The sequence below is a fragment of the Castor canadensis genome, chromosome 1 (assembly GCF_047511655.1).
Source record: "Castor canadensis chromosome 1, mCasCan1.hap1v2, whole genome shotgun sequence".
In the NCBI taxonomy this organism is placed as follows: Eukaryota; Metazoa; Chordata; class Mammalia; order Rodentia; family Castoridae; genus Castor; species Castor canadensis.
In genome coordinates, this window is record NC_133386.1 from 151,881,666 (window position 1) to 151,895,655 (window position 13,990).

General features: G+C 37.1%; 1 protein-coding gene and 1 pseudogene across 1 annotated transcript; one reads left to right on the forward strand and one right to left on the reverse strand.

Moving 5' to 3' along the window:
* Positions 1-303: 303 nt before the first annotated feature.
* Positions 304-1,757, forward strand: LOC109687536 (tRNA (guanine(6)-N(2))-methyltransferase THUMP3 pseudogene; annotated as a pseudogene).
* A 6,505-nt stretch (positions 1,758-8,262) lies between these two features.
* Pth (parathyroid hormone) lies at positions 8,263-10,578 on the reverse strand. Its single transcript, XM_020165441.1, has 3 exons — positions 10,491-10,578; positions 8,640-8,730; positions 8,263-8,524 (listed from the first exon to the last, which is right to left on the reverse strand). Exons 1-3 carry the CDS (start codon positions 10,576-10,578, stop codon positions 8,263-8,265), a joined length of 441 nt encoding a protein of 146 aa, XP_020021030.1.
* Positions 10,579-13,990: the final 3,412 nt, after the last annotated feature.

Here is a 13,990-nt window from a genome sequence, read left to right on the forward strand (position 1 = left end):
GATCCTCCATATCTAGGCCTACTGAATAGCTACTTTATAGGCTCAAACTGCATGTGCGCACACACACACACACACACACACACACCTCCAGCTTTCTCTTCTTGTGATATTAAAGATATATTCCTCTAAGGCCAAATAACAGAATAAGTAAGAACAATACCATTCATTAATCATCAATACAAATTTATAAATACTACACAATACTTTTAGAATATTTAGGCCTTTTAGAGATGTGATCTGAGTTTGCAGGTTCATAGAGACTGGCAGCCAGGACTGTGTTAGGATGGTAAAAACATTGCCAAAATGTCTGACATTGAAGATGCTACTAACCTACTCCTGGAAATGAACCTTCACTTAAAACAGAGATCTGTATCAGTGACAGCAAGTGACAACAAAAGTGTGTCTGAAAATAAAATTTTTTAAAAAGTGAGTCTGAGCATGACTCCACATGACTATTGGAGTCACCGTGCCTCCTGGCTTTGAACAAATAGTGGCAGGTAAAGTGAGAGAGAAATTGGAGCCATCATACAAAATCCACCATGACAGGGCAAGATTTATTTTGGTATTGCAGTGGAAAGCCTGGCTAAGACTCAGTTGATAAGTCTGAGATCAGTTGATAACTTACTTGTGCTTGTTCAGGAGCTTAAAAATTACCAGCTCAAAAGTACAAAGGAAGAAGTTCTAAAGGATTTTGAAGACTTGGCTGGAAGCTCCCATGGTCAGACCCTACAAGATATGGTAAATTAATACCAGTTTCAAGAAAAAAAGTATGCAAAAGATAAATCAGAATTCAAATAAAAGGAACACTGATAATGGACAAAGAAACCAATGACATGAATTCAGCAACAATGTTTTAGGTTCACATAGCTTAGACTATTATGAAAATCTAGCCATTGAAGAAGAGATATCAACGTTAGTGGGTGATGACTTGACATCTTGCAAAGATGAGACTGAGGAAAACTCGAAGAAACAGTCTCAAGTGCTAACATGCAGCATCACATGCAGCAGGGTAGGAGAGAAACATTGGTTTACCTCAAATGAGACTGCAAGAGATTTTGGGGTTGCTATTCAAGATCATTTTAAGCAGAAGGCTGACATGAGTAACGTGATGTGGAGGTTCCCTTGAATATCCATGATAATGAAGTCATTGTGGGCATTACATTGACTGAAGAGAGTCTCTACCGTGAAATACCACTCAGTTTGGATCTACAAAGATCAACTGCTGCTCAGGCTCTATGCCCCTCAATCTACTGAAATGATTGAAGATGCAGTGTGCTAAACAGGCAATACTAGTAGAAGAGGCTACTGAATGAGTTTTATCATATTGCTGGTGATAATCATCCACTATTTTTGAAAAGAACAACAAATTACATCTCAAGTTTATTGAACAAGAACCAAATCCTGGTGCTTGTTCATTGACGTTTTTCAATCGGCTATCTGCATATCCCATTGAGAGCTGGCTCTGGATATTATTGTAACAGATACGCCATTTGGGAAAAGGATGGGCTCCAAGAAAAGAGAGTTGACTCTTTATCCATCTTGCCTGAGGGGGATGAGCCAGTCTGTTGATCAGGAACAGGCTAACTGTACCATTTACTAAGGACCAGAAGTGCTTTTCTAGGCATTGTGTAGAATGGGACATCAATGACAAAAGGTTAATACAGTCTGGGTGAGCATAGGGGTTCCTCATGCTGCAGTTTATCTTCTGGAATGTATGCTGTAAGCTTTTGTACATTTTTTCAGAGGAAGATGGATAAAGAGGAACTCGCTGGTAATGCAAAGATGATTATTAATCTCAAATTAATAATCTCAAAGCAAGTTCTTCATGCTGTACCTCCCAGCACTGGAAATGTCAACATGAAGAACTTGCTTTGAGAGAGAAACAACAGACATGCAGTCTACACTACTTACATTACTCCAAAGCTATTCACTTTGGTTAGTAAAAGATATGAAATTTTTTAATGTATTAAGAAAGCAGCACTTTTCCTTGGAAGTGTTTGAGGGGTAACTGGGCACTTTGTATTTTTCTTAAAATGCTTTAAAGATGACTTGTGAAAACCTACTGAAATGCTCAGAAATCTAGGCTTTAGAACATTTGTTTTCAGGCCTCCATTGTGGCAAGTAGAAAGCCATCTTGGCCTAAAGGAAAGGCAGAGAACCTAGTCACCGTACCTTAGGCCATATTTTATAGCCTATGCAGCTTTGCTATACAGTACCTTGACCTCAGAAATGAAATATTTTTACATCTTGCCAACAGTTTGCCCCATAATGAAGTGAAATCTTGCAAGACCTACAGGTAAGTTTGCCATCTGCCTTAAAATTAAAATATGTATCCGTTATTCAGATTAATGTACAGAACTAAAACAGAGAGCTAGAATTTATGAAAGAACATTTAGTGTAGGATATCTCTATTCATAAATAATAGCAGAAATATTGATAGATGAGATATGTGATTTACAAGCAAAATTAAAAGAAATTTTCTAAGCCAGTACTTTATTACTTGAGTCATACCCCCAGCCCATGTGCTACTTTTCAAAACCCAAAATAAACCTGTCAATATATTTTTTGTTGCTTAAAAAAAAAGAATGTTTAACATGGATTGAATGAAACCATTCCCATCAGAGGTGGTATCTTTAGTTGACAATCTATACACTTGTGTTAGAGATTTGCAAAATACATACTCTTACTATATACCAGGCCTGCCTTAAGATGACCCCACATGAAGAAAAAAAAAAGGCTCCTCTTCTGCCTGTGATTTTGAAGTTAATGACAAATTGCTGTTCATGAAATCTGAAATGGTCACCTTATACTTCTTCTATCTTAAAAAGATTTGCATCTAAAAGTTGCATTCACTTTAAAAAGAGAAGTACATAACTAGAAAAAGTATATGAACTGTTTTGTAACAGCATTAAAATAGTCACAGTGTTTAATGATTGTTCTGTGTTCTGCTTTCCATAGCAAGTAAATATGAAGCATATTAGCTTTACACATGACAAAACTGTATAATTACTTGGCTGTTTGAGATTTGTACTTCAGAGTGTAAATGTGCATAAGTTTTAATTTTTGTGAATTCATCTGTGGAAGTAAGAAAATCCAAAACTATTTAATGATTAATGTGGTTTTCTTTTTGTTCTATGAACACTTGAAAATATATTTTTATATTATTTTACTTACTTGGAATTTATAGAACTGTAATTAGGATAACAAAATTACCATTTTTTGAACATTTTTTTGTTTTTAAACCTTTTTATTTCTAAAAAAGATGAAAACTAAAATAAATTATTAATTTGCAATTATATTTTACAAAGAATATTTAAAAAGGATGTGTAATCATGAGAGGATGGCATGACAGTGTCATTATTTGACATCATGTGATCTTTGATGTAGAAAATAAATTTAGTCAAAAGACAAACTACTAGAATTAAAAAGAAAGCCCAGCAATATTGCTGGATGTAGAAAAAAATTAGCAAAATGAACTGTGTTCCTCTTTGTCAAAAATAACCAAGTAGAAAAATGGTAAAAAAAATCAGAAACCTTTCAAAATAGCCACAGTACTATACAAAAAACATGAGAAGAACAGAATAAATGAAGGCTCTCACAGTGCTGATGAACAGAATGATATAATAAAGATGATCACCACTCTAAAAATAAAAATTATAATATGCACCCTATAAAAGCTCAACAAACTCATAAATTAATATGAGAGTAAAACTGTCTATAAAGGATTTGTGCATGTTGTACAGTTTGTTTATATTGCAGCAACAGACAAATATCACAGAAATACAGAATACACAAAGAGAGGTCAAGAATAGACCTCTCTTAGTGTATTCAGCAAAATGGCAGAATAGGAAGTCCTAGGCTTCATGGCTTAAGACACATTGATTTAGGTATAATATAAGGAACAAAATGCTTCCGTGAAAATGCCAAATTCAGTTAAGGAGTACCCTCCCTCTTCCAGAAGTGCAAAACAGAATTGCCATATTGAAATGTTGAGCACAGCAGAAAAGAATCTGCTTGACCTTCATTCATGCATTGCTTAAAGACAAAGATAGAATCTTTAAAAATTGTTGTTTGGACAGCTTACTTTCCTTTGGGGCTGGGGATGTAGCTCAGTAGTTGAGTGTTTGCCTAGCACACATGAGGCCCTTGGTTTGATTCCCAACACTGTAACAACAACAAAAAAAGTGCTGCTTGGGTCAGGAGCAGTGACTCATGCAGGTAATCCCAGCTATTTTGGAGGCAGAGACAGTGGAGTTAGGGTGATACACGCCTGTGTTCCCAGCTGTGAGGGACTGCACAAGTAGGAGTACCTGGGTCCAATCTGGTCAAGAGCAAAAACATGAGATCCTATCTAAAAAATAACTAAAGTAACACAGGAGCTTGGGACATCAACAAGTGATAGAGCACCTGCACAGCAAGTATGAGTCCCTGAGTTCAAAACCAGTACCATTAAAAACAAAAACAACATCAACAAAATTACTGTTTGGAGAAGTCCTCAGTATGTGCCCATTACAGAGTACATTGATGCAAACCCAAGTTATATGTCCTGATAGAATTTACAATAGTCTTTTACTCTAGACTAAAAACCTACAGCTTGTTACCATAACCAATGCTACAGGCAATTTTAAGTGTTGTGTGTTCATGAATAACCAAGGGGGTAGACTTTGGGAGGTATGGCCTAGCTGGAGGAAGTGGGTTTCTGGGGGCATGCCTTTGAATGTTATACCTGGTCCCTGGTCCCTTCCCCTTTCTCAGCTTCCTTCCTCCTTGATAAAGAACCCCCTGTGACTTATGCTCCCGCTGCCATGATTATCTGCCTCACCAGGGGCCCAGAAACAGCAGAATCAGCCAGGATAGACTGAAATCTCTGAAACCCTAAGCTAAAATAAATCCTTTCTACCTTAAGTTGTTTATTTCAAGTAGACATAAATCTGCCTGTTATAAACATAAATCTGTTTTTATTTCAAGTAAATAGGATATTTGGAGATGAAGAGCCAGTATGGACTTTTTACTTGTTCCCAGTGTGGAAAAATCTCCTGACGTAGAGAATTCAGACCAGCATGGTTCTGAGGAAGCTAGTGGCTGAGATTAAGGTGGTGACACCTGTGTTGAGCATTTGCCTGGATGTTGGAATTGAATATGAGCACAATTACTGCCTTATAGTATTAATGACCTGCAAACTGTCACATGACTACATCCAGAGGAGACAATCGAATTTGCTGAGATGTTCATCTCTGTTTCTTATGTCCTGGGATCCTCCTGCTTCACCTCTGGTTGACATTTTCAAAAGGTAAAAGGCAAGCTGGAAGCTGTGGTATATGGCTGTAAAGCTTCTTGAGGGTTCAGGAAGGAGGATTTACTGAGCCCAGGAATTCAGGGGCAGGCATGGCTCTCTCTCCCTTTCTCTCTCTCTCTCCCCTCCCCACTTCCTCTCTTTCCATTCTATCTCTCATTATATTATTTAATTTTATTTTAATTGCAGTGCTGAGGCTCAAATTCAGGGACTTTAAACCTCTGCCCTGAGACATAGTCTCTTTTTAAAAAATTGAACAGGGAGGAACAGCAGAATAAACTCTGTGCTTTTGTACTTTGCAGGGAATCCAATGTCATGAGGATGTTTGCTGCTATTATCAGATCTGCAGGTGTGTAATTTGAGCCTCAGGTATGTGAATTTTTTTGCCCAAATAGAAACCAGGAATGCATTGTGTGTGAACCCAAACTTGCACAAGGACAGTGACCTGAAAGTGCATTTTTCCACATTCCATATTTTAATTTACACACCTTTGCAATGTGACAACCTTGGGATTTGTGTAAACTCTTCTGCCTGGGATCCCAAGAGAGGCTGAGAACTCAGGAAGATCTTCCTGTGCCAAGGATCTACCACTGGTGCAATCTGACTTCTGTCCTATCAAGGACCCATTTGATCTCTGCCAAATAGAAGAGCAGACCCAGAAGTGTGTGAGATTGAGAAGACATACAATTTAGTTACTAAGAAGGGAGGTGTAGGGTTAAAAACTTCCAAACCCAATGAATGACTTTAGTTTCTACCCTCATCTTTGCTGAGGATGAAGTTGAACCAGACCCAAGAGGCCCACAGTATAAGGGCAAACACTCTTTCTTCCTCTTAGGTGTTTCCCAAAGGTCACCTCCATGAATTCTTGCTCACAATGTATCCAAGGAATAGTTTCTGAAGAGCACCTCAGTTGGATATGCATGGACTCCAGTCCTGTGAGCAGAGGTCAGAAGGACTCCTGTGTTTGTGCCACATGGAGAATAGACTCATGAGGCTGGAAACCTCACACAGTGTCCAAAGCAAAACTCAGGAGACGGGGGGAAAGTCAGAGAAGAGTGATCAGTGGGCTGCATCTAAGAATGACCAGCTGGTGCTGAAAATTGATTCAAAAGGTGCAATGAAACATTTTTTCAACCCCATCCACATGTAAATAATCTGAATATTTAAAATTAAAATAAACCTATGCTTACTTGGGAACTTAAGGTATTTTCTAAGAGACTTTACAAAGGTTGGCAAAACAATAGACTTGAAATCAAGGCCTGGTCAACTTCCCCAGGTTCATAGTCTTCTCTTCTGATTTGACAAAGTTTGCTTGCATTAAAGTCCCATCTCTACTGTCCCTTCCACCAGGCAGAGCTCTCCCTCCTCTGTGTATGTCATGGTATCTGGCATTAGTAGTGGATTCCCTTGCTTTCCTCTCTGTCTTCTCATAGGAACATGAACTCTTTGAGGCCAGGCATGCTATCCTATTCATGTGTAGGATCCCACCCTACAGTTTTCCAGTTTCATTGCTCAGGGCCTCTGCAGATGCTGTACACCTGCCTAGAAGACTCACCTACTTCTTTTCACCTGACTCTGGCTCATCTTTCGGATTCAATTGGGTGTTCCTGACATTAATCTATGCTGCTCAATACAGTGGCCCTGAATTTCAATTTCAATTCAATTTAAGTAAATTAAATTAATATAAATTAATAATTAAATAACTTTTTTTGTTGGTGATACTACAGTTTGAACTCAGGGCCTACACCCTTGAGCCACTCTGCTAGCCCTTTTATGTGTTGGATATTTTCTGGCAGGGTCTTGCAAAATATTTGCTGTGCTGGCTTTGAGCCTCAATCCTCCTGATCTCTGCCTCTCAAGTAGGATTATAGGCATGAGCCACTGGTGCCCAGCTAAATAAATTAGCTTAAAATAAATCTGAAATCAGTTATCGGTCACACAAGCCACATTTTAGATTAACACATGTGACCATAATATGGGATAGCACCGAGTGTAGAACACTTCATTGCAGAAAGTTTTGTTGGACAGAATGGATGTACAGAGGGTAGGGCTGTGTACTGTATACTCCTGTTTTTTTCAGCATAGCACTCATCAAACTTACCCTGAAATAATTTGTAAATTATGGGCTCCTTGAAGACAAGAACAATACCAAGTTTGTCTGTCATTGTATGTGAAGTAATGGACAAATAGCATAACAAGTAATGGACACTCATTGGGTATTTGCCAATAATGAATCAATAGCACGTTGTAGTCCCGAGAATTTAGGGTGTGGAGTAGAGATGTGATCTGTGGGTTTATGTAGTCACAAATACTTTTGCAGTCAAGCTTCAGATCACTTTCTGCCCTTTTTTGCTGAGTATTTTATTGCCTTTCCTGAAACTAAGCAGATAGTAATGTCCAGTTAGTAAAGATGTAGGGACCTAGTTTTTTGGTATTAGAAAGAGATTATAAAAACATCAAACTGTGAAACACGATTGAAAAAAATGCTTTTTGTGTTTTTCTACCTTCTTTGGCCAATATAACCGCTGGTGTTCATTGTAACCAAAAAGATATATTTTTTACTTTTTTATTCATTTATTCACATGTGCATACATTGTTTGGGTCATTTCTCCACCCTGCCCCCCCCAAGATATATTTTTAGTAAGTAAGAAAACATCACTTATTTTGATTTATGATCATGAAACTTTTATTTTGCATTATTAGGAGGGATAGACATGAAATGTGCAATTTATTCTTTCATAAGTTATGTAATAACACACTTTAAAAAGAATAATTGAAAGTGCTCTTAAGTGAATGAAAGTGGAATCAAAATAATCCAAAAAATTGCAGCTATGATAGCCAGCAATGGATTACATGCAAATTTTGGCAATATTAATAATATTGGCACTGGGTCATCCTAATAGAGCTTGGAAAAGTTAGCAGCAGTGGTACTGTTGCTGTCTAGAGCAGTGCTCTGATGACAGCTGTATTTATGGAGATTTGGCCTTAACTAATACATCCACATCAGCTTTGTCTCTCTCTCCAAGACTTTTTTGATAGCTGCCAATGAGGACATTCTCCTCCTTTTTAGCAGGCCTCTGCAAACCCCATTCTCTTGCAGCTAGTGGAGCTCCAAGGCTAACAAAACTGTGCACATCCTGCAGCTTCTTACGCAGCCATTCCATCCTCTCCATGGAGGCCAGGTGTTTGCTCAGGTTGTGCATAAGCTGTATTTCACTGACAGCTCTCTTCCTAGGAAGAACAGAAACAGAGGGCTACTCCATTAGCTCCCCATGTACAGTCACAAAACCAACCTTAAAAATTCAATTCCATGCCTACCCAATGCAGAATAGGCTGCAGCACTCACCTAACAGGCTTGCCATCCGTTTTTGTAAGAAAACAAATTGCAAGTAGGAAAATCATTACTTTAGCCATGTCTTTTGCAGACATCATCCTCACTAGAAGAAAAGGCAAAAATAAGGTATTTAAAAATATTTTCAGTGTTCCAAACTGTACAAGTGTACTCACAGTAATTTTCATTTATAATCATATAACCAATAACAGAGCGTGATAGTAAGGAATTGAACTGGTTTCATGAGAGGCCTCTTTATATGATGGCTACATTAGTAACATTGTACGTACACACACTTCCCCTGAGAAACCAGACAGATGACTTTTACATTCTTAGATAACTTTCTGAGGTTTCTTGCACAAGTTTTAATGTATGAATTCTAAGCCACATTATGTGTCAAAAGTTTTATTTTCAGGACTTCTTTGTCATGATTTATGTTGGGTAAGGCTTGAAATTGACTAGTCTCTTAATTAGGTAAATTAGTTAACAAATTCTGTTTCATGATGAAACTACCATAATAACAGGCACTACCATAATAACCGTAAATACCAAACTTGTAGGGTCTGATTTTGATGTTTTCCCTGAGTTAATGCACCCTTCTTCTAATTTTAAAAAGTATGTGTTGAAGCATTAAAAATCTTGTAATTTAAAATGCATTGCATTTTTAGCACTTATATGCTTATATATGCATCTATGTCCTTTACTTATTTTATTAACAATTGTTTTAAGTGTGACTTATTGCATGTGCCTCTTTTGATCACAAAGCTTTTGATAGCAATATAAAATATTTTCACCTCTTCTGCATTTCAATATACACAAAGATTATTGTGATAGGAACACTTTTTCTAAAGGCTATGGTTCTACCTCTGAAGACACATACAGTAGCTATGCACTCCTATTGGAAAGGAAGAACACATCCCTTAAGAGTAGAATAAGAAACCTTCTAATCTGCTACATCTCCACTCACTGTGCAATAAAACTATGGGTGGAGCAGCAAAGGAAAGTTTCCCTTGGGCCATGTCAGAAATGAACTCTGTAGCTAGAGGACAGGAGTATTGGTGTCTAACCCTAGCTTTGTCCCATTCACCTGGCGACCTCAGCCATCTCTGCTTTCTTTCCTGGTTCTTAAGAGGGAGATGGAATTTTTATAGTAATGCTGTGAAAAGGGCTGAAAAGGATTTAAAGCATCCTTAAAATTCATGTATGATTTTCAAATAGAAAACTAGAAAGGGCTGTCATTTGTATAAAGGGAATAACAATTCAGCAATGAAAGGGAGTTGTCCAGGGTGAGCTCTCTGTGAGCCATAAAATAAACAAGGTAGGTAAGAGCACTCTACAGGAGCAATGGAAATTTATTCCATTTAATAAATTTATATTATTTCCATCAGAATTCTTCATTTACCACCAGCCTTTTATATTTCAAAATTTTGAGACTACCAAAGCACATCATGCCAAATGTTCAATAATTTTCTGAAATTTAATATGTGACTTTTAAAATCAAAGAATCTCAAAAGAATTTAATGACAAAATAAATGACTTATGAGTCATTTCTTAACAGAAATTTATTTTATTATTATATTTTATATTGAACATAATTCAATCCCCTTTAACATTTTTCTGTGAATAAATAACATTAAAAAAACAGTACACATGAAATAATTGCTTGATTATAAAAAATACTATAAAAATTAAAAAATCATGAAAATATGAAATAGAAAAAAAAAAGAGGACAGATGACTTACCATGCAACGACTTCAGAGAAGTTCTTCTTCCACGTGTGCTGGTGCTACACTGACACTGAGTGGCAGCTGATGAACTTCACTGCAGCCCCTCAGGTGTGACTTTTATATTAGGGCTTCTGCACACCAGGAGGAGCTTTTGTACTGCTACAGGTGATGTCATCCCCAATTCTCTGGATCTCAACTATGGGACCAAAGCAGCCACACACCCCCATTGGGCAAGGTCCATTCCTTTTAAGTTTTGGATAATTGGATAATAGAACAAAAACAGTATGGTGCTGGTAAAGGGTTTATGAAAAAAGTTCACCATCTAGAAACATTCTAACATGGTCGATGGTACTGAGTATATACTTTTTAAAATTCTGCTTTTAAAGATTTATTATAAAGTTATATTATTTAAAAATATATTTGGTACAATGATACTACTAATACAACTTTGATAACAAATCACATGTGTTACGTTTATTATAAATGCCATTCCTAACCAATTCATGTCACTTTTGATCATCATTCCAAAAAAGAACAGATACAGTGCTTTTCTTAAGAGTGTTAATGCTTAAAATGCTTTTAGTACATAATTTTAAAAGCATCAAAAGTGAAATTATTTTTAAATTCATTTAGCTTAGTTTATTCATGCATTTTGATGTGTAATAATAACATTTTATGAGCACTAATAATCCCTACTTTACATACATTGTCCTAAGTCTTTACAGTAGTCCTTTAAATTATGTGTTATTACTCCCATTTAAACAGAGGAGACTTAGCCATATAAAATGGAGATGATGAAATACCATAGAGGTCTTTATGACTCCAGAGCTACTTGGATTCTTACTACTCCTCTTTTCCCCTTAAAATGTAGCCCTTCTTCAAACCTCGATCTTCCTGACTTTAATTTGCTTTGTCATCTCTTTCCAAGGGGTTGAGTCCTGATTCTCATGTTCTCTAGCTGATGACTGAGGGCCTGCTCCAAAATCTAATGGAGGAATCATTATGCTGCCACTTACCTGATTTTGAATATTGCTACAGCCTGCCCTTCACCTAGCAGGACCCCTTGAATGTCATTGATATAGCCAGGGCTCATTGAGGCAGCTTGCATCCTAACTGAAGAGCCACTTCCACAGCTATTTCTAGCATTGGGTCAATTCTCTTCGCTCTGGTTGCACTCAGGCTTTATTTATGTCACTCTTTTGCTGCTAACCATTGTCAAGGTATGACTCTCCCTCAGGTAAGAGTCAGTACAAGTTTGAACGGTAACTGACCGCATGGAGTCTAGAATGAGAGATGATGTTAGTCCTGTTCTGGGAAATGCTCTATGCTGGGTAAAGCTCATTTGGCATGTTTTCCAGGCTCCAGTTCAGAAGTATTACAGCAGAATGGAACATATCCTGAGGATATAGTTTGGTGAAAATGTTGAAAACACGACATAGAAGTAGTTGAATGAAACTGGAAAAAAAAGCCATGGGATGATTATATAGCTGAATTTTATTTATTTATAAAGCTACCATAAGGAAGAAGGAATATTCACTGTAGCTTAAGAAGGAAGGACGGGGTCAATGGCTAAAGATTACAAGGAGGTAGATTTCGGCTCAACTTGGACATTATAATTGTCAAGATAAGGAATCAAGTACTTTATTAAGTACTGCATTCCCTAGCACTGGAAGTATTCAAGTAAAAGCTAGATGAACATTTATTCAGGATATTGTAGATAACTATATGGAGTAGCGGATTGACCCAGGTAACCAAGAGGTCACGGTCAACTGTAAAATTTACTTTAATTTCTTTTTTGCCATGCTTGAGATCAAACCCAGAACTTTGTACATGCTGGGCAATTGCTGTACCATTACACCTCCAGCCCTGTTTTGATCTTTTTCATTATTATTCTTCTTTATTAAGTGTACAAGGGAGATTCGTTGTGACATTCCTGTATATGTTTACATTGTACTTTAGTTAGATTCCTCCCTATCATCTCTCTCTCATCCTCCCCACACTTAAAATGATTATAGAATGTTTCATTGTTAGATTTCATATAAGAATATAAAGTACATTAACCATATTCACACTCCTATATCCCTTCCTTCTCTCTTCCCCCTTCACCTATACCCACTCCTTCACAGGACCTATTTTACAATTCGTTCTTCATTTTTAATTCCATATTTATTGTTCAAAGAGGTTTCTTGATGGTGTCTCAGCTATGAATATACTGTACTTAGGTTAAATTAACCCCTTTTATTACTTTCCCTTACCCTTTCCTTCCTACTCATTATTCAACAGCTTTCAGAACATTTCATTATGTCATCTACACAGATCAACATGTGTCATAATGTTGACTATCATTCTCTTTTCCTCCCCCTCTTTTTCTCCTTCTACCGAATACATGTTCTCTATGTAAATGTGTATCTGGTCATGTTTAGTTTTGTGTATACATTTATCTTGTGGATCTATCTTCCACATATGTGAGAAACACATGAGGCCTTGTTCTGATCCTTTTAAAGATCTCTTCTGATTCAGTCTCCACTGATGTTTGTGTGTCATTTTTCTGTTATACTCTGTTGACAGAAAGGAGAATGGGTAAAGCAAATGGTTTGATATACACATTTTCATTGTTATTGTAAAGCCATAGCTAACGTTCTGAGTTTGAATTTTTCCCCACTTCTTTGGGTAAGGTTGACAGAATCAACATAATCACATTTTCACTCTCTTGTTGCTCTTACACCTATTTATAGAACAAATTGTCATTCTGAAAGCAGCAACCTTATTAAGATAGTTTTACAGAAAAATAAAGCTATTTAGACAATGACCACTCATTCACTTATCTGTTAAAATGCATTGAATATATATTAAATAGTATATATTATATATATGGTATATTATATATTCCTTCGTAGATATTATATGTTATGTATACTATTATCTGCTAGGACTGTGTTAATTGCTAAATGATTGAGATAGGATCCTTGCCCTTAAATTCAACACACAATTGTAGCATAATGTGACATACTCCGCTGGAGCTATGAGCAAAGGCTTGTAAATAAAGCACAGAGAAGGCAGCAACTACACCTCCCTGGAGTAGTTTGAAGCTGATTTACTGAGTCTTCCAATGAGTAGTTGGAAGCTGCAGTATCCTCATGGGTGATCATGAGTTTTCCATCAGAGGAAGTGAGAAAGGACAGAAGGAACAGCATGTGCAAAGGGGAGGAGGCCAGGAAGACTGCATGTTGAGCAAATGGTAGAAGAAGAGAGGAAATGGAAGAAGTAAATTGGGCATAGTTATGGAAGGCTAGTGTGTGCGTGTGTGTGCGCGCGCGTGCGCGAGCTAAGTTTTGTCTTGTAGCCCTTTCTAAGTTCTAACTGTGTGTTATTTGTAATATTTTTGTGCCTTTCAGATTTTTCAAAGGACTATTTGACCTCCCCACTAAGAAGAGTTACAGCTGCCAAGATTTGACAGATAATTTATCTGAACCATCAGGTTCTGGGACTGCAGGCATTAAACAGAAGGAAACCACTCAGGAATGAGAAGGCTAAGGGCTATACAGGCATCCGGCGCTGATGAACTGTGACAGAGAAGAGCTAGGCACAGCTTTTTGCTTTGAAAAGCTCAACCTTGCTATTACTCTAAAGTTCTCTGAA

Bases quoted from the DNA above. Each gene is read 5' to 3' on its own strand.
- Pth (XM_020165441.1), bottom strand. From the start codon at position 10,578: ATGGGGGTGTGTGGCTGCTTTGGTCCCATAGTTGAGATCCAGAGAATT. The intron at 8,731-10,490 runs GTGTGCAGAAGC...CTTTTCTTCTAG, and splicing joins CAGTACAAAAGCTCCTCCTG to TGAGGATGATGTCTGCAAAA. The intron at 8,525-8,639 runs GTGAGTGCTGCA...TGTTCTTCCTAG, and splicing joins ACGGATGGCAAGCCTGTTAG to GAAGAGAGCTGTCAGTGAAA.